The sequence below is a fragment of the Marmota flaviventris genome, chromosome 16 (assembly GCF_047511675.1).
Source record: "Marmota flaviventris isolate mMarFla1 chromosome 16, mMarFla1.hap1, whole genome shotgun sequence".
In the NCBI taxonomy this organism is placed as follows: Eukaryota; Metazoa; Chordata; class Mammalia; order Rodentia; family Sciuridae; genus Marmota; species Marmota flaviventris.
In genome coordinates this window covers 52,930,770-52,955,115 of record NC_092513.1, presented here as the reverse complement: position 1 = coordinate 52,955,115, position 24,346 = coordinate 52,930,770, and the positions used below count along the sequence as shown (strand labels likewise).

The 24,346-nt window shown below is 38.4% G+C and overlaps 1 protein-coding gene across 2 annotated transcripts in view; it reads left to right on the top strand.

Annotated features, from left to right (window-relative positions):
• Positions 1–6,909: 6,909 nt before the first annotated feature.
• The window catches only part of Myom1 (myomesin 1), a 135,250-nt gene continuing 117,813 nt past the window's right edge, over positions 6,910–24,346 (top strand). For both annotated transcript variants that reach the window (XM_027942916.3, XM_027942915.3), the window contains exons 1-2: positions 6,910–6,955; positions 11,395–11,735. In XM_027942916.3, the coding sequence (XP_027798717.2) occupies positions 11,419–11,735 (317 nt within the window). In that variant the 5' untranslated portion in view covers positions 6,910–6,955; positions 11,395–11,418. The remainder of the gene's footprint in view (positions 6,956–11,394; positions 11,736–24,346) is intronic.

The window sequence follows — 24,346 nt, the reverse complement described above, 5'->3', positions numbered from 1 at the left end:
ACTGCTGGAGCCAATTTTTTTTTTTCCCCGAAATGAAGGATGTTGAAGTGTTATCATATTTCTGGAAATTCAAAGGCATCATTTCCTGACAAGTATTAGTAAATAATGAAAGGACAGATTTCAATCCAACTCAAACAAAGATCCTGGCAGACCACAGGAAGTTCTAAAAAAAAATTGATCAGTCTTAACTGCCTGACTGCTCTCTGTCCTTAGCCGTTATGGAGCACACGGACAACTTTTCAATCACCAGAGTAGTGGGCAGGAGGAGCATTGTGAATGGAAGGTATGGATCGAGGTTAAAAGAACATAACCATGGTCAACTTTTCATTATCTTGGGGTATATATATATATATCCCACCCCACCCCTACTGGGGTATTGAATCTAGGGCCTAGCACATGCTAGACAAGAGTTCTACCACTGAACTACATCCCCAGCCCTTTTTAAATTTTTTATTTTAAGACAATGTCCCATAAAGTGGCCCAGACTGGCTGTGAACTTGCATCCTCCTGCCTCAGCCTCCTGAATAGCTGGGACCACAGGCATGCACCAGCATGCCCAGCATCTTGGGTTCTATTAAAGGAAGGTGGTGAGACTCACCTGGGACTTTGGACATGCCTAGCATTCAGTATGCTGCCCATTCATACTGAGTTCTTCCTTTTTTTTTAACCCGTAAAGGTAGACAGTCTAGGAAAGGTAGGGTGGGGTCAAACCTTGGTTCTGGGGTCTGGAGCTCTGGGGGAGGCCAAGATCACTGATTCAGCACTGGATCAACAAGAGCTTCCACAAGGACCTCTTGATAACCACTGCTTTTTCTGCTCATAGGGAAGTGTTTATTAATACAGCCTCTGCCCAGTCATCTAACAATCCTAGGCCTGGTGGACCTGAACAACCAAGGGCTTCCCTTTCTTCTCCTACAAATAGGGGAAGAGGTTTGGATAGGCAGATTAAAGGTTCTTTTTTTAAAATTTTAGTTGTAGATGAACACACAATATCTTTATTTATTTTTAGGCGGAGCTGAGGATTGAACCCAGTGCCTCACACATGCGAGGCAAGCGCTCTACCACTGAGCCCCAGCCCCAGCCCAAAGTGAAGGTTCTTGTGATGGAAAAGGGAACTGAGGAGAAAAGGAATAAAGATGGGCAAGTCATAAAGAAAGAAAGTGATTCCATTTCTGTAACCATAACTGCAGCATTCCACAGGCCTGGAGTCGAGTCTAGGGGACAGGGCAGTCTGTAAGGGTCTGAGTAGGGATTAGGACCCTGTCCTACCACTTACCTGCCAGTACTTTATCACTGCAGGATTGCCCTTTTACAGGAAAACTGGCCAAGAAATTCTTATCCCATCCCCATTTGCGGGGAGGACTCACATAGCCCCCTCCCATCCTGGAGGGCCGGATTGGCTTCATTTTTCCAATACCTAGATATGGACAACATGAGCATCAGCTCTAATTTTAGAACTAGGTCTAGTTCACGTACTTGAGGTCTAGTTCATTCAATAACTAGGTCAAATTTGGTTTCTGATAAGGGTCCTCGGCCCCATCCTCCAGCCGTTCCTTCATCCCTTCTTTCCTTCACCGCCATCCCTGTATGCATGACATACAGACTTAAAAAAATGACAGCGTACCTGAAACACATTTCTGGGTTATTTCCAGTACAGTAGGGATTAAAGTCGTAAAATGATGCTCTCAGGAAGGAGTGTTTCAGAGGTGAGCTATCAACTACAAGCAGACTTTTGGAGCAAGGAGGATTTATTTTACCTTTCCCTCCTTTACCCCCAAATTGCTCCACATAGGATGTTGCTAAATCAGCTTATAGGCAAGGCAAGACTAGACTAGTCACTTTTGGATCAATAACCCAGGTAAGCTGGAAATCATATTAGAGATCATTAGTCCCAGTACTTTATTTTGTAATTGATAAAATGGAGCTCCAGAATTATGAAATGATTTTTTTAAAAGTCCCTCAATAATAAATAGCAGAATTAGACACCAGAACCTGTCACCCCCAACACACACACACACACAGGCACACGCACACACATACTTAATTAGATGAGTAGGCCACAACAAATGTACTGCTTGCAAAAGAGCTCACTGAACAATGTCTTTAAGCTATTCCTTCTGTTGAAAACATCTGTTTTTGTTTGTTTTGTTGTGCTGGGGACTGAACCCAGGGCCTCACACATCCCAGGCAAATGCTCTGCCACTAAACCGTATCTGTAGCCCTAAAAGCATCTGCATGGAAAAATGTTACTTAGAATTTGGAAATCTTAGATCACAGAACAGGGTCTGTGTCAGTCATTTTGGCTTCCCTGTACCTATCATGGTGCTTTACATGATAGGTGGACAATGGATGAAGTCATTGGATTTGTCCCTTCAGTTTCTATCTTTTAAAAGAGAGGGATTCGTTGGGGTTTTGCTTTGTACAGATGTAACAACTGACCGAATTATCCTTCTGTATTGAATCCACTATTTCATTATTTCACCTATTCTATTGTAATTAATTATTATAATTATTATTGAGGAATAACATATAGTTATGTATTAGATAATAAATTAGAATTATATATAGTCTACTATATATATCTGTCTACTCAATTACCTGGCAGCTATTTTGAGGACATGGGTTAGTCCCCTCTGCACCCTAGAGGATAGTACAAAGCCTGAAACATTGGTAGGTTTTTCATAAATCTCTTATGAACTGAACTGAGCAATTGCTCAGTTTTTTTTCCATGTCATTGGTGTATGGGTTTTATTTGTTAATTAAAACCAGCAACTTAGAAAAAAACTTGATTAATTTCAGTTGGAGTTTAGTTTTTGTTGTTTTTACATTTCATCTCTAAAGAATATTTTTGTTGTTTATTCCCTCGTGCACAGAGTAACGATTTGCTATTAATTTCTTTTTTACTACTGTAAAACAAAAATGAGCTGGCAAAATGCTAGATTGCTAAACATCTTTTATGGATTTATTTTGGCTTTTACAATATACTACTGTTTGTTAAACTTGTTACTTCACACTTAGAAAACATTAATGTCCTCACAGTTTAAAGAAAGAATGTATCTACTTTAAATAAGACTACTTTTTAAAAAGCTAGAATTCTTGAAGCAAATATCTTCTGAAGTTTCCAATTTCTACAGTTATATACTTTTTTTTAAAGTATGTTGAATTATCCAGGTGTGGTGGTGCACGCCTGTAATCCCTGCAGTTTGGGAGGCTGAGGCAGGAGGATTAAAAGTTCAAAGCCAGCCTTAGCAATTTAGTGAGGCCCTAAGCAACTTAGTGAGACCCTGTCTCAAAATAAAAAAATAAATATGGGCTGGGGATGTGGCTCAGCGGTTAAGTGCCTCTGAGTTCAATACCTGGTACCAAAAAAGAGGGAGGGGAGTATGTTATGTTATATGGGTTTCTGGGAAATTTGAAATTAACAGGCATATGGTACTCCATTAAGTTCACAATAATTACACATCCATTAAGGGCATTGTGAGAAAATCAGAGTAATCAACAGCATGAGTACATATCTATAAGGGAACTGTGACTAAATCAAATAATCAGTTTGAATGAGCCCAACTAAATTTTCTTCTTTAACTTTAGTTTTATTATCTAATACATGACTATATATAATTTATTATCTGGATGGTTGTATTTTGGATAAATATTCTGTTAGAAAGGACTGAATCCAGATGATGCTATAGCAAAAAGATCACTTAGGATCCTAGGCTGGGTCTAGCTCACACTTCTTTTGTATAATCTTACTGTATATTTATTTGCAATAAACTCTTTGACTTTCACTGGGCTCCTGAATGGTCAATGAATAAATGATAATATCTCAATATATTTATCTCACAATGTGTGGGGACTTCTCTCATTTTGTGTTCCTAATGAGGATCAAAGTGCAGTAAATACTTTAATGTATTGATACATTGGTACATGCAGCCAGTACATTTTGACCTACTAAATATATTTTCACATAAGAAACATAAATGAAACTCTTCTTCCATAACAGTTTTTTCTTCTAATGGATATTATCGTCCACACATGGTGCTTTCTAAGCATACACACAATGATACATAGATAAATGGTTGAGAGGCAGCACCGTCTGACCAATCAGTTTGGACTCCGCACAATAGACCTGGATTTGAATCCCCTGTCACATTCTAATTGTGTGACTTAACACAACTAATATTAATCTCTCTAAATATCAGCTTCTTAATTCATAATGTGTTTTATCATGTGTCCGATCATCAAATAAAATATTGTAAAGCAATTAGTAATACTAATTACTAATATGCCAAACAGAAATATTAGCTAGTACTACAATGATTTGTGCTTCTTATTTGTGTTTATTTTTCCCTTTCCTGCTTTGAGAGGGATTTGAAGCAACACACCGTGTTCTCTACAGGAAAAGCTCACCCAGGAGCCATCCCAGTGGCTGGTAGATAAAACTTGAGAAGAGTCACTGTATTCTGTATTGGATGTTTGAAGAACAAATTGATGCTTGGGGAACACAAAGCTTAAAACATTTATGGATTCTAGACAACTGAAATGTTCATTTGCAAACTAACCAGAGAGTATACAGATGAAGAAATGCCAGGTTGAATTTTTCCAGGAAACTGGATCAGGAGCTAAGTGGAAAGATTCTTTCACATGCTTTGGGTAACTCAGAAGCTGACCCTCTGTTATGAATGGAGACCTATATTGCCCTTGAAAGACTGTTTCAAAACAGCTAGTTTCCTGTCAACAAAATGTCCTTAGAGGACACAGCAATACATGACAACAAGTACTGGACTTTGGAATCCAAATATTTCTGAATGGACTGCATTTGTGTCATCCACAAACTGTGATCTCAAAAATGACTTCACCTCTTAAAACCTCTCTTCCTTTAGCTATATAATGGAGCTAGTGATACCTACCTTGCAGGGTATTAGGAGAATTCAGTGGGATCATGTTCATAAAGTACTGATCCCAGTGTTTGGCATTTGATAAGTCCTCAATGATGTAACTGTAGTTATCATCAAGAAAGTAATTATATCACCCCAGCAAGAATGGATATTATAAAAAAAAATTAAAGACAGGAAGTGATAGCAATAATGTGAAGAAAAAAGGAACACTTTCACACTGTTGGTGGGAACGTAAAGTAGTACAGCCATTATGGAAAAACAGTATGGATGTTCCTCAAAAGGCCAAAAATAGAACTACCATGAGATTCAGTAATCCCACCACTGGGTATACATCCAAAGGAAATGGAATCGGTATGTTGAAGAGACATCTGGAGCATTATTCACAATAACTAAGAAATGGAAACAACCAAAGTGTCCATTCAAAGATAAATAAATTTTTAAAACTGTGGTACATATACACAGTGGAATTCTATTTGCCCATTAAAAAGTATGAAATTCTGTCATTTGTGGCAACATGGATGTAACTAGAGATCATTATGTTAAGTGAAATAAACCAGACACAGAAAGACAAGTGCCACATGATGTCACTCAAGTTAGATAGGAGTAAGAAGCTCTGGTATGCTATTATTGCACAGTAGAGTGACCACAGATAGTGATAATGCACTGTACACTTCAAAAAGCTAGAAGAAAGGAGTTTGGACTTTTCTTCCCATAAAGAAATTTTAAATGTTTCAGGATACAGGTATGTTTATCCTAATTTAAACACTGTACATTATATACATGTATTGAAACATCACATGGTACCCCATTAATATGTACGATTTTTGTGTTTTTATGTATCAATTAAAATAAATTTAATTTAAGCTAGAAAATAAAAAAGGAATTTTTAAAAAGAAAGTAAATACAAAGCATTCAATAATATTTGGGGCTAATATTTTGATAGATGACAGGGATCTGTATTCAGTCAATATAATTACTTGCAAGAACACAGTCCAATTTATATTATCTAAACAATGAACTTGTATATTATTACTGTCAATAATAATAGTTGACATTTACTGGGCTAAATGCTTTACCTGCGTTGGAACATTTAATTTCAGCAATCCTACAACTTGGATGCGATAACCACCATTTTCAGAGAAAGAAATTGAAACTTGGGGAAAAAGAAGTTTCTTGAGGTTCATGGCCATGAAGGGTCATGAAGGGCCTGGAATCTGGATCTGAGGAGAGTCCACAGTGCAGTCCACCTCCTCTTTAGCTCCACTGACTCAAAAACAGAATTTCTTAGTTAGACTGGTCTTTCTCTGAGTTTAGAAAAGACAAAACATTGAGTTTCTTCCCAAAAGGCTTTCATTAATGATCTAGGAGTCAAATAACCAGACCAGAGCTCTGACTTACTTTGTAAATTTTCCTGAAATGAGAGAAACGGTGACTGTATTATGAGGCCCAAACTGCCACCACGCACGACCCATTTCTTGCTTTGCCTCCAGTTAGCCTCCCATTTTCCCTTTCACTCTGTATCTTTTAAGTGTATTGTACACCTGTTATTAACAGCACACCCAGAATCATATCTTGGCATTAAAATTCCATGAAGTCCATTTTGAGAATCGGATTACTACACCTATTTTTAGCTCTCCACACAAACCACTCTTTCCATTATACTTTCAAATATCCTGGGTTACAGTGATATTGAACATAACTCTTACAGCCAAATAAAAACCCCATGTTTGTCTAATCAGACGGGACCGTTGTCCGCACTAATATAATCACATTAGGAAGGCAGCTACCTGCCTGTGCCTCTCCTCCTCTGGGTCTGGGACTACCCTCCCCATTTGCTGCTATATTTATCTGCCTTCTTGGCCATAAAAGGCTGGCTGTGGGGCCCTGACATTCTGCTGCCTGACCACATGCATTATTTTTGAACTGGCCCCCAGGGTCCTGCCTTTAGCCCTGCCTCTGAACTTTTTCTTGGATTCAACCTAGAGTGGGGTTTTCATTCTCTCCTCCAGCTCCTCGGCCACATCAGAACATTTCCCCCACCATTACTCCTTTGGAAACTGGTAAGTGTGACAGCCAGGCAGAGAAAATGCACTTGAGCGCTTATGTGCTCATCAGCACTGCAGTGTGTGGCTTCTTGCTCGCCTCTCAGCTTAGCAGTTTTCTCACAGAGATGTCAGAATAGCAGAGAAATAGGAATCTGGGAACTAGAACAGCAGGGAGCCAGCTGGGCTGGCAGGGTTATTTTCTCAGATCATTGTATTCTTTTTAAATTAAGCTCCCATTCCTAGAGCTATAAGATCATGTTTGTCTCAGATTCAACTCTGACTACCCTTTCCACGTTATAATTCAGCAGTTTGGTTGAAATCTGGAATGGACGAGGGGCAAGAAATCCTGTGCTTTCCTTTCTCTGATGATAAACTGGGCCAAAAGGAGGCAAATTAACGCTGAGGTTACTAGTTTATGATCCAGTGATTTTTTACTCTGACAATGCCATCAGTGTGTGTCTGTGTGCACCATGGTTCTCCTAACTTGAAAATGATTAACTCAGATTTCAGAGGCAGCACCGATTCCCCACAGAATGATCCTGAAGTTAACACCTTCTGTGAATAATTTTAATCAGATTTCAACCTTGAATGCCTATCCAAAAGTATCAAATGAAGATTACAACTATGGAGTTTGTATTTCTTCCTAAATTACCAAATTGTTTCTGAAAATAAAATTTAAGTTTTAAACGAACAGAAGACAATAAAACCATTTGTCCTGCCAACAAACTCTAGTTGTCCAGCAGTAGGGATAATCCTTGTCTACTTGATGAAGAGGAGGAAGTTATACCTTCGTTCCAGAGGTCAACCAGTTCTGTTGACTTAACGTCAAGCCCTGTTTACTTGTAATGCGTGATCCATGTGCATGGAATATTAAATATTATTAAAAATAAATACATTGGGAGAAATAAAAATAGAGAGGAAAATAGAATTGAGGTAAGATTTAAAGATTTTATTTTGTGAAAATTATTTCAAATCATCTGGGTAGTGACTTTAGCTTATAACATAATAAGTGGAAAAACCTTTATTATTTATTTGTAGATCATTCAGACAGTATTTGCCATGTGATAGTGTGGTATGTATTGTTATAGAAACATATCTAATATCTTTGTAACTGCCTGGCATAATTCTATATTTATTCTAATCTTTTGTATTATCAAAATTCATATAATAATTATTAATTATCTATGACAATTTTATCCTGTATATTTAAGAACAGAAAAGAGCAATCTATTTAAGGGTTGAAGCAGAGTTGCTTGTTAGTAGCTATTTTTTTCTCTTAGGAAATGCCATGTAGACTGATATCTTCCTTGAGACCTAAGATACATATTTCTGGAGTGAAGTTTGCTAGATTTTCTTCTCTAGGGAATATATACTGACTTTTAAAATAGCTTAAATGAAAAGTATTATTAAATATGGCAAAAATATAGCAACTTCAGAAGGATTTACTCCTTCAGGTTTTTAAGAAAAACAAATTTTAGAAAAAAACTGATTACTCCCAAACTGATTTTCTTATAAGATTTTTTTTTTTTTTTTTGGACTGGGTATTGAATTCAGGAACACTCAACCACTGAGCCACATTCCTAGCCCTATTTTGTATTTTATTAGAGACAGACAGGGTCTCACTGAGTTGCTTAGCACCTTACTTTTGCTGAGGCTGGCTTTGAACTCATGATCCTCCTGCCTCAGCCTCCAGAGCTGCTGGGATTACAAGTATGTGCCAATGCATCCAGCTTCTTATAAGATTTAAAAACAACATTTGAAAAGATACATAAAAGCGTTTAAAAAACTAGGAGGGGAGACATCTATAAAAATGTTATGTTGTCCATGCAGCTGATAAATCTCCTAACAGTGAACAGATTACTCAAGAAAGCTAATGTAATGTGAAGTCTCCCCTCCCAATGCTAAGCAAACTCCATCTTTGATTTTTGGTATAATGGTAACTAGTTCACAATGCCAACTGGCATCCTGAGGAATGACTCTCTTACTTCTTCATGTGGGAAGACTGGAAGCCTTCATATTCCTTGTAAAGCAAATACTTTTTTCTGATATACCCTTTTGAAGTGTTCCTAAGATTTGACAGAGCTTGTGAGTAACATTGCCATAAGTCCAGGGCTCAGTCTTAGCACCTACTTTTCCATTTACGTTTGTTCTCATTTAGTTTTTTTGTTTGTTTGGTCTTTCAGTACCACCGAAATGCTGTTTGCTCTCTAAGGCAGGTTTTTATACTGGTCTACTTCCCTGAACTCCAAAGTCACATATCCAGCTTCCCATTTTAGGCCTCCTCTTAAAGGTCTAGCAAGCATCTCAGATGCAGAATGTCTCAAACCAACCTTGTGTTCTTCCAACTCAAACCAAGGCTTTCTTATCCTCCCCATCTCCGTCATAACAACCTCAGTCTTCCAGTTACTCAGGCAAAACCCTTGGCATTATCTCTCTTCACACTCTAATTCAGAACTTCCACCGAATGTTATTTGTTCTATCTTCCAAAACTGTGCACCGTCTGACCACTTGTCACATTTTCACCACTACCTCTGTCATTGCTACCCTGGATACTGCAGTGGCCTTTGTGTTGTGTGCTACAGCCACCATAGCAAAGTACCACAGACTGGATGGCTTACCTAACAGAGACTTCTTTTCTTACAATGCTGGAGGCTAGCTATCCAAGATGCAAGGGTTGGTTTTCTCTGAGTCCCTCCTTGGTTTGTAGATTGCCCTCCTCTCCTCCCTTTGTTTCCACATGGTCCTCCCACTGCTATATGTACAGATAATGCGTCCCAATTTCCTTTTCTTATAGGGACACCAAGTGTCATTCTCAGCTCAGAACCTTCCAATGGCTTCTCAGTCTCTCAGAATAAAAGATCAAGTCCTTACTGTCGCCTATAGTACCCTACACTATCTGCCCTTCCCCCCTGCCTGCCCCTCATCTCTAGGACACCATCTTTGCCTCTCCCTCCTCCCACACCCCCTGCCTCTCTGGCTGGAGCATGATAAGTGCCCCTTCCTCAGGGCCTCTGCACTGGTATTTTATCTAGAGCACTCCTCCCCCAGATACTCTCATGCTCAGATGTCACCTTCCAGCAAAGCCATCCCTGATGGGGCTATTTAAAATTGCATCTATCCCTCTTTCCTGCTTGATTTTTCCTCTATCGTACTTAGCGCATGCTAATATACCTCATTAATTTTCATGACTGTCTCTTACAATAGAATATACAGGTCTAACTACTCCAGTTACCCTACTCCTTGGTATAAGACTTTAAATCTTCTTATAAGATTTACCCAAAAGAACTAAAATCAGCACATTATAGTGATCCGAGAATATCAATATTTATAGCAACACAATTCATAATAGTTAAGTTATGGAACCAGCTCCAGTGCCTACCAACAGACGAACAGATAAAGAAAATGTGCTGTTTATTCACAATGGTGTTTTACTCAGCCATAAAGAAGAAAAAAATTATGGCATTTGCCAGTAAATGGATGAAACTGGAGAACAGCATGGAGGTGAAATAAACCAGACTCAGACAGTCAAGGGTCAATTATTTTTTCTCCCATGGAAAAGCTAGAGCAGAATAAGAGGAGGGGGGCGGGGGCAGGAGGGTGAATTCCATGAAAATAGAAGGGAGATCAGTGGAGTAGATGAAGGGGATTGAGGAGGAGAGAGAAGGATTCGGAAAAGGGAGGAACTGCAGGATAAAATTAACCTTATGCTACATATATAAAAGATACACCACAGTGATTTCCACCTATGTGTATCTTTAAAACACCAATTAAAAACAATAAATAAAGAAATGGAAGGAAGACAAGTAGAGAAGGGAAATAGGGTGGGAGGAGAGGAGGGAAAGAGGAAGTACTGGGGACTAAAATAGAGCAAATTACATTCCATGCATGTATGACTGTGTCAGAATGAACCCCACTCTTATGTATAACTATAATGCACTAATAAAAACATTTAAAAAAAGAATCTACCGTTCTGGAGCAGGTTATTACAGCAGAGATTTTTGCTTTTGGTTTGTTTTTGTTCACTTCTGTATTTCTTATGCTAGAGTAATTCCAGGCCCATAGTGGGTGCTCATTAATTATTTGTTGAATGAATACTACATTGCACTCCATCATTACATATTATCCCAAATGAAGTCCCGGTCAGAATGAAATTGCCAAAAAAATTTAGAAATGTGCATGACAGAGGGCCCGAGGGAAAAAGCACAACAGCAAGAGTCAAGAAACCCTGTGAGGCCCTCCTAAATATAAAGAAAAAAGAAGTCACAAGACAGGAAGGGACACACAGGTTATGTGGGAGGGAGTTTACTGAGTAACCCGTTAGACTGAACCTCACATCCTTTTCCATTTACCCCTTGGAAAGTTGAATGCATGCATTCTTACACGTTGGTGTGGAGGACTTGTCCTATGGCCTGGGTTCCTTAATAATTGACTCAAGAATTGCTGTCCTCTTGTAGGCTGCCTGCTCCCCTCGAGGGCACATGATGTCGTTACCTTTCTATCAGAGGTCCCACCAGCACTATGATCTCAGCTACCGCAACAAGGACCTTCGCACCACCATGAGCCAGTACCAGCAGGAGAAGAAGCGATCGGCCATCTACACCCACGGCTCCACCGCCTACAGCAGTCGGTCCTCGGCGGCTCACCGCCAGGAGTCGCAGGCCTCCATCCAGGCCTCGGCCTCCTCCTACCAGCAGCAAGCCTCTCAGGCCTCCCATCTTGGAAGCTCGCAGTTCTCCCTGGACTCCCAAGTCAGTCGGAAGGCAGCCTCAGCCTACGATTATGGCTACTCCCACGGGTAGGTCTTGAGCAGCCTCCCAACCTTGGGTAGAGGCTGTGCTCTGAATGGTCCTCCCAAATCACTTTTCCTGGCTCCTTCAATGTGGCAGCTCTACCTTTAAACCAGGTGTGGAGAAAGAATAGGTTTGGGGAGTATAGACACCTGAGATACAGGTATAGACACCTGAGACCTGTGTCTATACCTATTGCCCATGATTGTCTCTTTGGGATTCACAGAGAGGTTCCTAGTTCTCTTGGGGAGTCTCACTTGCGATTCCTGCTGTGATATTTCTAGAAGCAGGGACATTTTGCCACAAGTTACTTTAGCAGCCGCAGAGCCAGAAAATATCATTTCAACACTCACAGCAGGTCTCCTGGCTCTCAGAAGGTTTTTTGCTTAGATGAGAGGCCACCAGGGTAGAAGTTAAAATTCACAGGTCACAGAGGGCTAAATGATGGCAGAGATGGATTCTATTTTTTTCAAACTCAGAAAGCCAATAATCAAAATTCTGAGCTATTATTCAAGCAGAAAATACTTTCTTTAGCTGGAGCATTTTATTAAACAAAAAAACTTGGCCTTATCTCAGTCAGCCTAAGACTAATAGAACCAAACCTGTATTGTAACAAAATTAGATTTATTGAACCAACAATTTGGCAGACTATAGATAACTAGAAGGAGCTATTTTAGGATTTTAGGAAAAGTGGAGTTTAGATGCAGATCTGGTCTACAGAGCAACCCCAAGATCTCATTTCTTTGGAAACAATAAAGTTAAGGTCAAGGTGGACTGTTGTATCCAAAAACCCTTGGTTGGAGCTCTTTACCTGGGGTGGGAGCAAAGGCTGATTTTCTGGGGTTAACAAGCAACTGAGATCCTTTAGGTAAGAGTGAGATGTTTCATTCTTACTGATGTGAACAGCAAACTCACCAATAGTCTGATTGCAGAGAAGAAAGTTCCACCTGCAGTCACCCAAAGAAAGAGGTTAGTTGCTAAGACGCTATGCAGCAGCACCAACCCTGGGAGAAATGTTTTTTCTTGTTAATTTTGCATTTGGCTTCTCTGTGTCTGTTGGTCCAGACCAATGAATGCTGTTTTCCAAATCCAAAGCACTTTTATTTTCTCAGTATTCAGAATAAAATACTTCATGGAGATTTAAATAAAACAAACAAACAAACAAAAAAAAAAACTCTTGCAAGATACATGTGATTTTTTTTTTAATTGAAAGTCTATCTTTAGCCTACAAAAAGAATTGCTGATCTCCAGAAGCATAGACATTTCTAGACTATGTGGTCAGTAGCCACCTGCTGCCTCTAATCCTCTTCTCCAAAGCATGGGGCATAGTGGCATTTTTTGTTATAAATACGATATCATTTTAAATCTTCCAAAATTTAAGTCCATAAAATATCTGGTAAAGCAACTGGAAAGGGGGCTTATCTCTGGACATCTAAAGTTTTTGAGGAAATAATAGAGTGATTTGTATAAGTAGGCATGAAGAAGTTTTTCCAAGAACAGAAATTCTTAAATTCCTGCTGGGTTTGAGCAGCACCTGATCTACAGCTGTCCTTTGGTCAGTGACCGTGGCCTCCTGGGAGCGTCTGCTAAGTTCAGTAACAGAGCCAGAGCCTTCTGGGGTTTACCTGGAATGTATGATGGCAACCTTCTGAAATTCCATTTAAAATGGAACAGGATCGTTTTGCAGTCTCACTTTCATAGGTCATGGTCTGCCATGGGGTATTCATAAGGATCTCTGTTGGCTGGAAATATGGAAATATTGTTGCTGAGGTGAATTCATTTCTTTTAGCACTTGCTTCAGAGGAAATGCCTTCCAAAGAAAGGTTGGGAGGAATTAACACCATGTGTATGTGACATATCATTTTGTTCTCCTGAAAAATGTTCCATAGATACCATTCAAGAACCTCAATTAGGAAAGCAGCTGTCTTATAATGGAGGAGGATTTACATCTTCAATATCCATTTTCTTGGACTGTCTGTGCTGGGGCTATAGAAGATGGGTATTTTAATTATCGTGCAATTGTTAGCATACAACTTTTTGTGTAGTTATTTCATTTTGCCAATGTGGAAGAATCTGTAGAATTTTGTAAGCTTGTATTTTTATATTTTCTTTTTGAATTCTTTTCCTTTTTTTTTTTCTTTTCTTTTCTTTTCTTTTTTTTTTTGTGTGTGTGTGCGTGTGTACTAGAATTGAACTCAGGGGTGCTTAACCACTGAATTTCATACCCGACCATTTTTATTTTTTATTTTGAGACAGGGTCTTGCTATGTTGCTGAGGCCCTCACAAAGTTATTGAGACTATTCTTGAACTTGCAATCCTCCTGCCTCAGCCTCCCAAACTGCTGAGATTACAGGTGTGAGCCACCACGCCCAGCATGAACTTCTATTTTTAAGTGATATTTCTTCAGCTTTACATTTATATTTTATTTTAAAATTATTTTAATTTGATATGTCCTTTATTTAACCATGTGTGTAATATTCATATTTGTTCATAACCTGATGTATTACACAAAAGATTCTATTTGTATTACGTAAAGGGTTGAGTATACTCAGAAATCATTTGCTCTATAGAGTCTTAGGAAGACTTAGCCATTTTAGGTATAAATAGTCTTAGACAATAAACTTTCTATAGGAAATTAAATGTAATCATTCCTTGTGTTCAACGTTCTATCTTGCTCCTTCCTACTGTAGGTATATTTGCATAGGTAGGTGGGTATTCATTAATGACTTGCTATGTTTGAACAACTCAGTTTTCTTGGTAGAAACATGTTGAGCTAGAAGCAAGTAAGGGAAGAATATACCAATGATGTCTTTTTTCCTTTGTATCATGCAACCTAGAAGGCCGACCTAATCCTGGAGGTATTTTTGTCTTTCTTTTTTTAGGCATAAAACTAACAGGTGCAGATAATGTTCTTTGAACGCCTTAAGTCTTCATAATTCCTTTAGGTAGTATTTAAGTTTGTTCAAAATGAAATGATTTTTTTTTTCTTGCGAAATGAAATATCCCTTTAGATTTTGAACAGTGCTGTCAATTAAGGCCCCCAGAGATGGAAATGCACTTCTGTGGAGTGGAGTGGATGTAAGCACTGGGCTTGGTCTTGGTCTATTTTTATCCTCCGCTCTGTAGTTAGATGCCCAGTGCTAAAGTGGAAACTATGGAGATTTATAAGAGCTCAAGGCTTGGCTGACCTTTGTGAGTCTTAGGAACAATGGCTTGCTTGGTGTCATTGTGATTGTACAACAGATTGGTTATTAACTGTATTTGGAGCCACGAGTTATAAAATAAATTCTGGAAACCTCACTCTAAATGTCTTTTTTCTTGATCACAGGAAAAACAAACAAACAACAACAACAAAAACACCTATGGTAAATAGAGCACAAAATATCTAAGAATGGCAAGATTATTGTTTTATACTAATAATCAACAAATATTATCAGAGGTTGAAGGAGCAATGTTATTCATGACCACTTTTCACTGTTAGGCAAGGATACTACTTAACCTCTGTCCATGAGTGGATTTCAGTAGAGTGTTGGATGGTCTGAAATTATGTGCAAAATTAGATGAGAATTTTTCTGGAGAGAGGGACTGTCACTTTCATTGCATTCTTAAGATATTTCCATGACCCGACAAAGCTCATAGGCACTGCTTTAAGAAGTCTGCATATAAATCCAGACAGCCCAGTGTGTAGCCTTAAGAGCTCTTTCCTAATTCAGTAGTATAAGGACCCAAGAGGGAACAGACAGCTGTTCAGAGAATGTGGCCTTGTAGAAGCAAGGTGCCTTCCATTCTTCTGAGTAAGCTGGATCAGACACTAAGTGGGAAGTCATTAAAGGAACATTCTGTTGTACTTAATAAGTAGGAATGAACTTTTAAAAGCAGAGAACAACCCCACAGAGTTCTTGGAGGTTGGGAAGATTGGGAGTTACCCTTCAGCCCTCTGTGGTAATGGTAGACATCTAAGTTTCTCATTCTCAACAGATTAAAATTCAGCCCACATGAAGCAATTTGGCATTTTCATCCTTTTCACTGAGTCTTTAAGGCAATTCAGAGAAGTAGAAATTATCATCCTCATAAATGAGAAATGAGAAAATTGGAGATTAAATGACTTTTCTTCATTACTGTAAAATGGAACAGATTTCTGATCCAAACCCCATTTCACCCAAGGGCCTGCCCTTTCCACAGGTACCTGACACCAGTTATAGTCAGCAGCTGCCTCTGACCACACTCTGCCAACCAGACTTTTTTTTTCTCTTTCTTTTTTTTTGAGACAGTCTCCATATGTTGCTCAGGCTGGTCTTAAACTCCTAGTTCAGGGGATCCTCCCACCTTTGCTCAAAGTGCACCAGATTTGCATCCAGGTACCAGATTTTTCTGGAAGCATTGATATACAGTTTTGGAACGTGCTTCCTTTTATACAGCCTTCTTGGGGAAAAGCCATTGAGCACTGATATAACCAAGATTTAGAGCAGGGAACAATGGATGGAAAGACACAAATGCTAAAGAAGAAAATCCTAGGGGTGTTTATAAATGCCAAGCCTATGACTGTCGACTCTAACTCATTAGTATCAGTGAACAGGTGTGCAAGGAATTCTTAAGAAACACCATTTTGGGGATGAGAACACTAAGGCTTGAGTGGCTTTCCCAGGGCTCCCTAACTTTAAATCAGGCCCTTCACCAACACTCGTGTTCCACTCACCAGTCCCCATTGGGTGCTGCCCAGGTAATAACCTTTTTTGAAACTACTAGAGTTTGCAAAGACTATGCTGACATTCAAATTCATTCTGATTCATGCAAAAAATACCACTAAACACATCAGGGTCCGACGGGGACCTGAAAATTTGTTCCATGTCCTACTTCAATATGGTTTCAAAAGGTTACCAAAGAAATCTGGCTTGTGGACATTTTTTGTGACCTGACCTTGGCTATTAACATTAGGTTAGTGTTGATTTTCTACATATCCATTTTCAGACATTATAATGGGATGTGGATGGTCTTGGGATCAGATAGGACTATGCTTACTTGCATTGAGGCATAAACTTTAGATAAGCTAGTTAACCTCTGAATTTCTTTATCTATAAAATGAGGAAAATGCTTGTCCCTTGCCTTGTAGAAGTTTAAAAGGGATGATCATATGAGATGTTAGTGTAGTGCCTGGCTCACTGGGGATACTCAGTAAGGTTGAGACATTCATTTATTCATTCCATAAATATTTACTAAGTGTCTCCTGGGTGCTAAGCTCTGCTCTAAGTGACTAAGATAAATTGTGAAATATTTTATATTGCGTTGAAGTGAATTATATATGATGTTAGTGGGTAAGAAATGTCATGGAAGCCATAGAAAAAGAGAAGGACAAGCAGGTGTGTGGAATGGGAGTACAATTGGCATTTCAAATCGGAGAATCGGGTCTTATAGAGATGGTATGTCTGAGCAAAACTGTGAAGTAGCCAGGATTTGGAAAGGCACCTCAACCATCAGGGACAGCCACTGCAAGACCTTATAGTAAGGACCGGCATTGAGAGCAGTGTAAGGAAATGGGGGAGTGAGTGATGGATAGACTAGGTGGAGATGATATCAGAAAGGTTACAGATGAGGTAAGACCAATTATGGAGGGCCTTGTGGGCCACTCTAATGATTTTTTTTTGGGGGGGGGTAGGTACTGGGGATTGAACCCAGGGACACTTTACCACTGAGCTATATCCCCAGAATTTCCCTATTCTTTTATTAATTTTTTTGGGGAGATCAGGGTCTCACTGTTGCTGAGGCTAGCCTCCTTAAACTTGTGAACCTCCTGCCTCAGCCTCCCAAGTCACTAGGATTATAGGTATGTGCTACCATGCCTAACTAGTTTTTATTCTGAGTTCAAGGGGAGAGCCGTGATAGAGCTTTGAGCCAGGAAGTAATGTGACCCATTCAATGGTCAAATTATAATAGGTTCCCTGTGGCGTGGCCCATGTATGGCAAATACACTGTCAAGGCAGAGCTAGATGTTCAGTGAGAAAGAACGTGGTAAGCAGTGGCCAGATTTTTGGATGAATTAGTTATTGATGAATTCTTAATCCCAATGGACTTTTCATAGATCTCCTTAGTATCCTCAGCAGTGGGATTTTGAGGCTGTGAAAAGATCCATATTGGTTTTCTATACAATGAATCTTCTGAGCCTCTCTCTAGATGGTATCAGGACAGTAAAACCGATACTCATTGTCCTTTCTCAAAGACTCTACATCATGATGGAGCAATTCCTTACTCCATTGTTGGTGTATTCCTGTTAATTAGTAAGAAAACCACCTTGAAAGAGCTGTAGTTATATGGATACTCAAGTCCACCTGTAGGTCCTGGGAATACCAGTTTCATATAATTAGCAATTTATAGATCTGTCGAACTATGGAATGCCAAAGCAAGACGGGACCAAAATTCATTTAATTTTCAAGTCCCTCGTTTCCACTGAGGGCCAACAAGAAGGGATTCATTCTGTGCTTCCTGTGTGCTTACATGGAAAATATAACGTGTGAGCTTCTTTTGCAAGTTAAATTAGGTTTAGATAGTACAAGATACTTCCAGGATGCCATTCATCTGCCCTAGGCAGGTGAATTGTGCTGGAGAAGAAAGAAAGGCCAGTCTTTTCAGAGAGTGGGAATAGAATGAGTCAGCCAAAGGCAGAGGAAGGGCAAAGGGGTTACCTCCCTGTGCTGGGAGGTGAAATGTTAGCTCTGTCCCTTCAGGGCCCTCACCTCCATAACCGCAGCACCTTCTTGCTGACCAGACAGTGGGGTGTAACCGAACCTCCCCACAGAGATCTCTGGGCCTTGGAAACCCAAGAGAGCTTCTCCAACAAGCTTGACCTTTTCCACAGAAGTCTCTCTTCATGAAGTGAGAAGTCAGGAACACCTCAAACGAGTCAAGTAACATTCATGCAACATCCAGTCAACCAAAGTGACCATCCCCAGTGTGGGACTTTTAGAAACCCAGAACAATCCAGTCCACAAAGAGACAGCCTTGGACTCCATAAAGCATCTCTAAAACTATTGTCAGGTGGGCTGGGGTTGTGGCTCAGTGGTAGAGCGTTCGTCTAGCATAAGCAAGGCCCTGGGTTTGATCCTCAGCCCCACATAAAAATAAATAAACACAATAAGGGTATTGTTTCCAACTACTTCTAAAAAAAATAAATATTTTTAAAAAATTATATATATATAAAAAACTATTGTCAAGTGTCTTGCATAACATAATGTCTAGGAAAAATAGAATAAACTCTTTCATTCCTGCTTAAAAGTCTAGTCTACTTAAATCAACTTCTTAAATTTACAAATGCATAAAAACAGTATGTGTGTGTATATGTACATACACGTACAAATATAAATAAGAACCGTAAAATATTTAAATCTACCAGTGTTTCATCCATCTGTCCTTTCTAGAACACGTGACAGTTCTACCTTCATGCTGGGTCATGACTTAGGTCCCGTGGTTTTTGCTTTTAGATCATGGCTATACATCAACTATATTAATTTATTGAAAAGGAGAGTAAAATGTTAACTGTTAGTGGAAATTTAGTTCATGGGGAAAAAATAAATAAATAAATAAATAAATAGAAGGAAGAAATGTACTTATAGTTCTATTTAAATAGTTAAAAAATAATAATAAAAGTGAGGGCTGGGGTTGTCACTTAGTGGTGGAGCACTTGCCTAGTGTGTGTGAGGCACGGGGTTAGATTCTCAGCACCACACAGAAGTAAGTAAAATAAAGGTCCATTAACAACTGAAAAAATATTTTAAAAAATTAAAAGTGAGATGTTTCTATTGCCAAGAGCATGAAATAGAGAGGAACAGGGAAGGGGTGGGGGAAGAAGGGTAAGGCTAATCATGCAAATAAATAAAAAATGAATAAATACATTTAAAGCCAAGGGAAGGTTATTATGACACCAGGTACCAGTGAGTTTCAAGGTTGATGTTGATCAAATTAATGTTTGTCTCTTATAAGGAACCTTTTTTGCAAAATGTATTAGGGGAAAATAGGATTAATTAGAACAAATAAGAAAAATTACTGACTCAAAGAAAAAAAAAAGGACTCTTTCCAGCCTCCCACTTCTCCACTAACTTTGATGTACTCCCGAAACTCTCCTAAGTGTCAAGATTGGGAAAGAGAGGATTGAAAGGTCAGTACACAGCGTTGACATCAACATGATGCATGTATCAAAGAAGGGGCACAAAATAGAGCTGCTCTAGATCAGAAGTAGATGCCAAACAACCTTTTCACACAGTCCAAAGAAACTATTGTCTTGAAAGTTTTGCAAGAGGGGGAAATGTAGCCAATAGAAAAGTAGAAAGGAGAAGAGATTGAAAACTAACTCCAAGGGATTCTCCATGGGGTCCTGAGGATGAAAGAGATGAAACTTCAGATACCAGCCACCCTAACGGAGGGTGGCTGACTGGAACAAAGAGCCAAGAATAAGCTGGCCCATTGTTCATTAAAACCACTGCCCTTCAGTCTTCTGGTATACAGCTGAGCATTTTGTATATATGCAACAGTATTAGGCTGTAAATATGTGTCAAGAATGATGTCCTACTCATTTTCAATGTCCAGCTTCTCCACAGGGTTCCATGATAACCCTAGACAGAAATTCCCTCTCAAGCCAGTGAATTTATTATTCTTTATGGCTGAGTAATATTCCATTGTATATATATGCCACATTTTCTTTATCCATTCATCTGTTGAAGGGCATCTAGGTTGGTTCCATAGCTTAGCTATTGTGAATTGAGCTGCTATAAACATTGATGTGGCTGTGTCACTGTAGTATGCTGATTTTCAGTCCTTTGGGACTGAAATATATCAATATAATATATTGAAATATATCAATATACCAAGGAGTGGGATAACTGGGTCAAATGGTGGCTCCATTCTAAGTTTTCTGAGGAATCTCTGTACTGCTTTCCAGAGTGGTTGCACCAATTTGCAATCCCACCAGCAATGTATGAGTGTACCTTTCCCCCCCTCACATCCTCACCAACATTTATTGTTGCTTGTATTCTTGATAACGGCCATTCTGACTGGAGTGAGATGGAATCTCAGTGTAGTTTTAATTTGCATTTCTCTAATTGCTAGAGATGTTGAACATTTTTTCATATATTTGTTGGCCATTTGTGTTTCTTCTTCTATGACATGCCTATTCAGTTCCTCTTTGTCCATTTATTGATTGGGTTATTTGTTTTTTTTTTTGGTGTTAAGCTTTTTGAGTTCCTTATGTATCCTGGAGATTAACGCTCTATCTAAGGTGCAGGTGGCAAAAATTTTCTCCCATTCTGTAGGCTCTCTCTTCACGTTCTGGATTGTTTCTTTTGCTGTGAAGAAGCTTTTTAGTTTGATACCATCCCATTTATTAATACTTGATTTCACTCCTTGCACTTTAGGAGTCTTGTTGAGGAAGTCAGTTCCTAAGCCAACATGATGGAACATTGGGCCTACATTTTCTTCTAATAGGTGCAAGGCCTCTGGTTTAATGTCTAGGTCCTTTATCTACTTTGAGTTGAGTTTTGTGCATGATGGGAGATAGGGGTTTAATTTCATTTGGCTACATATGGATTTCCAGTTTTCCCAGCACCATTTGTTGAAGAGACTCTTTTCTCCAACATATGTTTATGGTGCCTTTGTCTAGTATCAGATATCTGTATTTATGTGGGTTTGCCTCTGTGTCTTCTATTCTATACCATTGATCTACATATCTGTTTTGGTGCCAATACCATGCTATTTTTGTTACTATAATTCTGTAGTATAATTTAAGGTCTGGTATTGTGATGCCTCCTGCTTCACTTTTCTTGCTAAGGATTGCTTTGGCTAATCTGGGCCTCTTGTTTTTCCAAGTGAATTTCATGACTACTTTTTCTATTACTAGGAAGCATGTCATTGAGATTTTACTAGGAATTGCATTAACTGTGTATAACAGTTTCGGTAATATGGCCATTTTGACAGTATTAAATCTGCCTATCCAAGAACATGGGAGATCTTTCCAATTTCTAAGGTTTTCTTCAATTTCTTTCTTTAGTGTTCTGTAGTTTTCATTGTAGATGTCTTTCACCTCTTTTGTTAGATTGATTCCCAAGTATTTTACTTTTTGAGGTTATTGTGAATGGGATAGTTTTCCTAATTTCTCTTTCAGTTCATTCATCATTAATGTATACAGATACAGTTGATTTATGGGTGTTAATTTTTATCTTGCTACTTTGCTGAATACATTTATGAGTTCTGGAAGTTTTCTGTTGGGGTTCTTTGAGTCTTCTAGATGTAGAATTTGTCATGGGCAAATAGGGATAGTTCAAGTTCTTCTTTTCCTATTTGTATCCCTTTAATTTCTTTCTTTTGCCTACTTGCTCTGGCTAGGGTTTCAAGGACTAGGTTGAATAGAAGTGGTGAAAGAGGGCATCCCTGTCTTGTTCCAGTTTTTAGAGGGAATGCTTTCAATTTTCCTCCATTTAGAGTGATGTTGGCCTTGGGTTTAACATATTACAGCTTTTACAGTATTGAGGTATGTTCCTACTATCCCTAGTATTTCTAGTGTTTTGAACATGAATGGAGGCTGTATTTTGTCAAATATTAAACCAGTGAAATCAAATTTTGTTTGCACTGGTCTTCTAAGCTGCCTTCTCTCCTTTTACTCTCCATCCTGTCTTCTTTGATTGACCTAATCCATTTATTTGCTTACTATACTATGAAGCTCTTCAAAAACAAGTTTGTAATTTCTTTTTGTTGGAATCTTTTTCTGCTGCTATGACAGAATACCACAGACTAGATAATTTATAAATATTAGAAGTTTATTTGGCTCACGGTTCTGGAAGCTGGACAGTCCAGGATCAAGGGACCACATCTGGTGAGGCCTTCTTGCTGCATATCTGGTGGAAGGTATCACATGGCAAGAGAGTACGCAAGTAGAGAAGAGAACAAGAGGGGCTAATCTAACTTTTATAACAAGTCCACTATTGCCCTAACTCACCCAGTTCTCTGATAATGACATTAATCCATTCAGGAAGGCAGAGCAGTCTCACTTCCTACTCCCATGGTAGAGCCTGGCATTTTAAAAAGATTTTGGTGGATGTATATATATATATATATATATATATATATATATATATATATATATATATAGAGAGAGAGAGAGAGAGAGAGAGAGAGAGAGAGAGAAAGAGAGAGAGAGGGAGAGAGAGAGATTTACAGTCTGAAAGGTGACTGTTCATTAATTTTTGAAGTAATCTTTCTATTGCATTTTCAAAATATCAGCAGATTATATACAAAGTTTATATTTAACTTTATAAGACACTGCTGTACATTCTCATGATAAATGTGCAAAGATTCCAGTTTATTCACATCCTTGCCAATATTTATCATTTTCTCTTACTTATTATAACCATTCTAGTGGGTGAGTAATGGGGTATCATGGTAGTTTTGCATTAACTTAATAGCTAATGATGTTGACCATTATTTTTTGTGTTTCTTGTCCATTTATATATTTTCCTTGGTGAATTGCCTAGTCAAAATCTTTTGCCTATTTTTAAATTGGATTGTTCTTATTTTTTTTTATTTATAGTTGTAGATGGATATAGTACCTGTATTTTATTTGCCTTTATTTTTTTTTAATGTGGTGCCAGGGATCAAACCCAGTGCTTCACGCATGCTAGGCAAGGGCTCTACCACTGAGCCACAAACCTGGCCCCTTGGATTGTTCTTATTGTTGAATTGTTATAGGTACTTAAATATTTTGGATAGAAGTTGTTTCTCATATATGTTTGCAAATATGTTCTCTCATTCTGTGTCTTGTTGTCTCAATTCTCTTCAGTGTCTTTTGAAGACCAGAATTTTAAAATTTGAAGTTTAGTTCATCAATTTTTCCTTTTTGAATTGTGCTCTTTGTGTCATATCTAGGAACTCTTTAGCTAAGTCAACACCTGAGAGGGTTGTTTATCTTCTAAGAGTTTTTTTAAAATCCTCTTTTATATTTTGAACTAGAATCCATTTTGAATTAACTTTTTGTATGATCTTGAGTAAAGTTCTAAACTTATTCTTTCACATATGGGCATATAATTGTCAAGCATCATTGTTGAAAAGACTATTCTTTCTCCCATTAATTTTTTTGATACCTTTTTAAGAGATCAGTTGACCCTAAAATGCAATGATATAGTTTTAGACTCTCAATTTCCTTCCACTAATCTATGCTTGTTCTTATGCCAGTACCAAATTATTTTAATCATCATTGTTTTGTTATTATATTGGTGAATATAAGCCCCTCAAACTTAGATCTTCTTTTTTTAAAAAAATTAGTTCTTATTTAAAAAAATTTTGCTATGTAGTTTCTTCATATTCTTTATAATGTATAAAGAATATTCTTTACATATAAATATATTTATGTTATACTGTCTATAATTTTTGTATATAATATATATACTATATTGCATTGTTTTGGTGCAGGGGTACTGGGGATTCAACTCAGGGGCACTCAAACACTGAGCCACATCCTCAGCCCTACTTTGTATTTTATTTAGAGACAGGGTCTCACTGAGTTGTTTGGCGCCTTGCTTTCGCTGAGGCTGGCTTTGAACTCACTATCCTCCTGCCTCAGCCTCCCAAGCCACTGGGATTACAT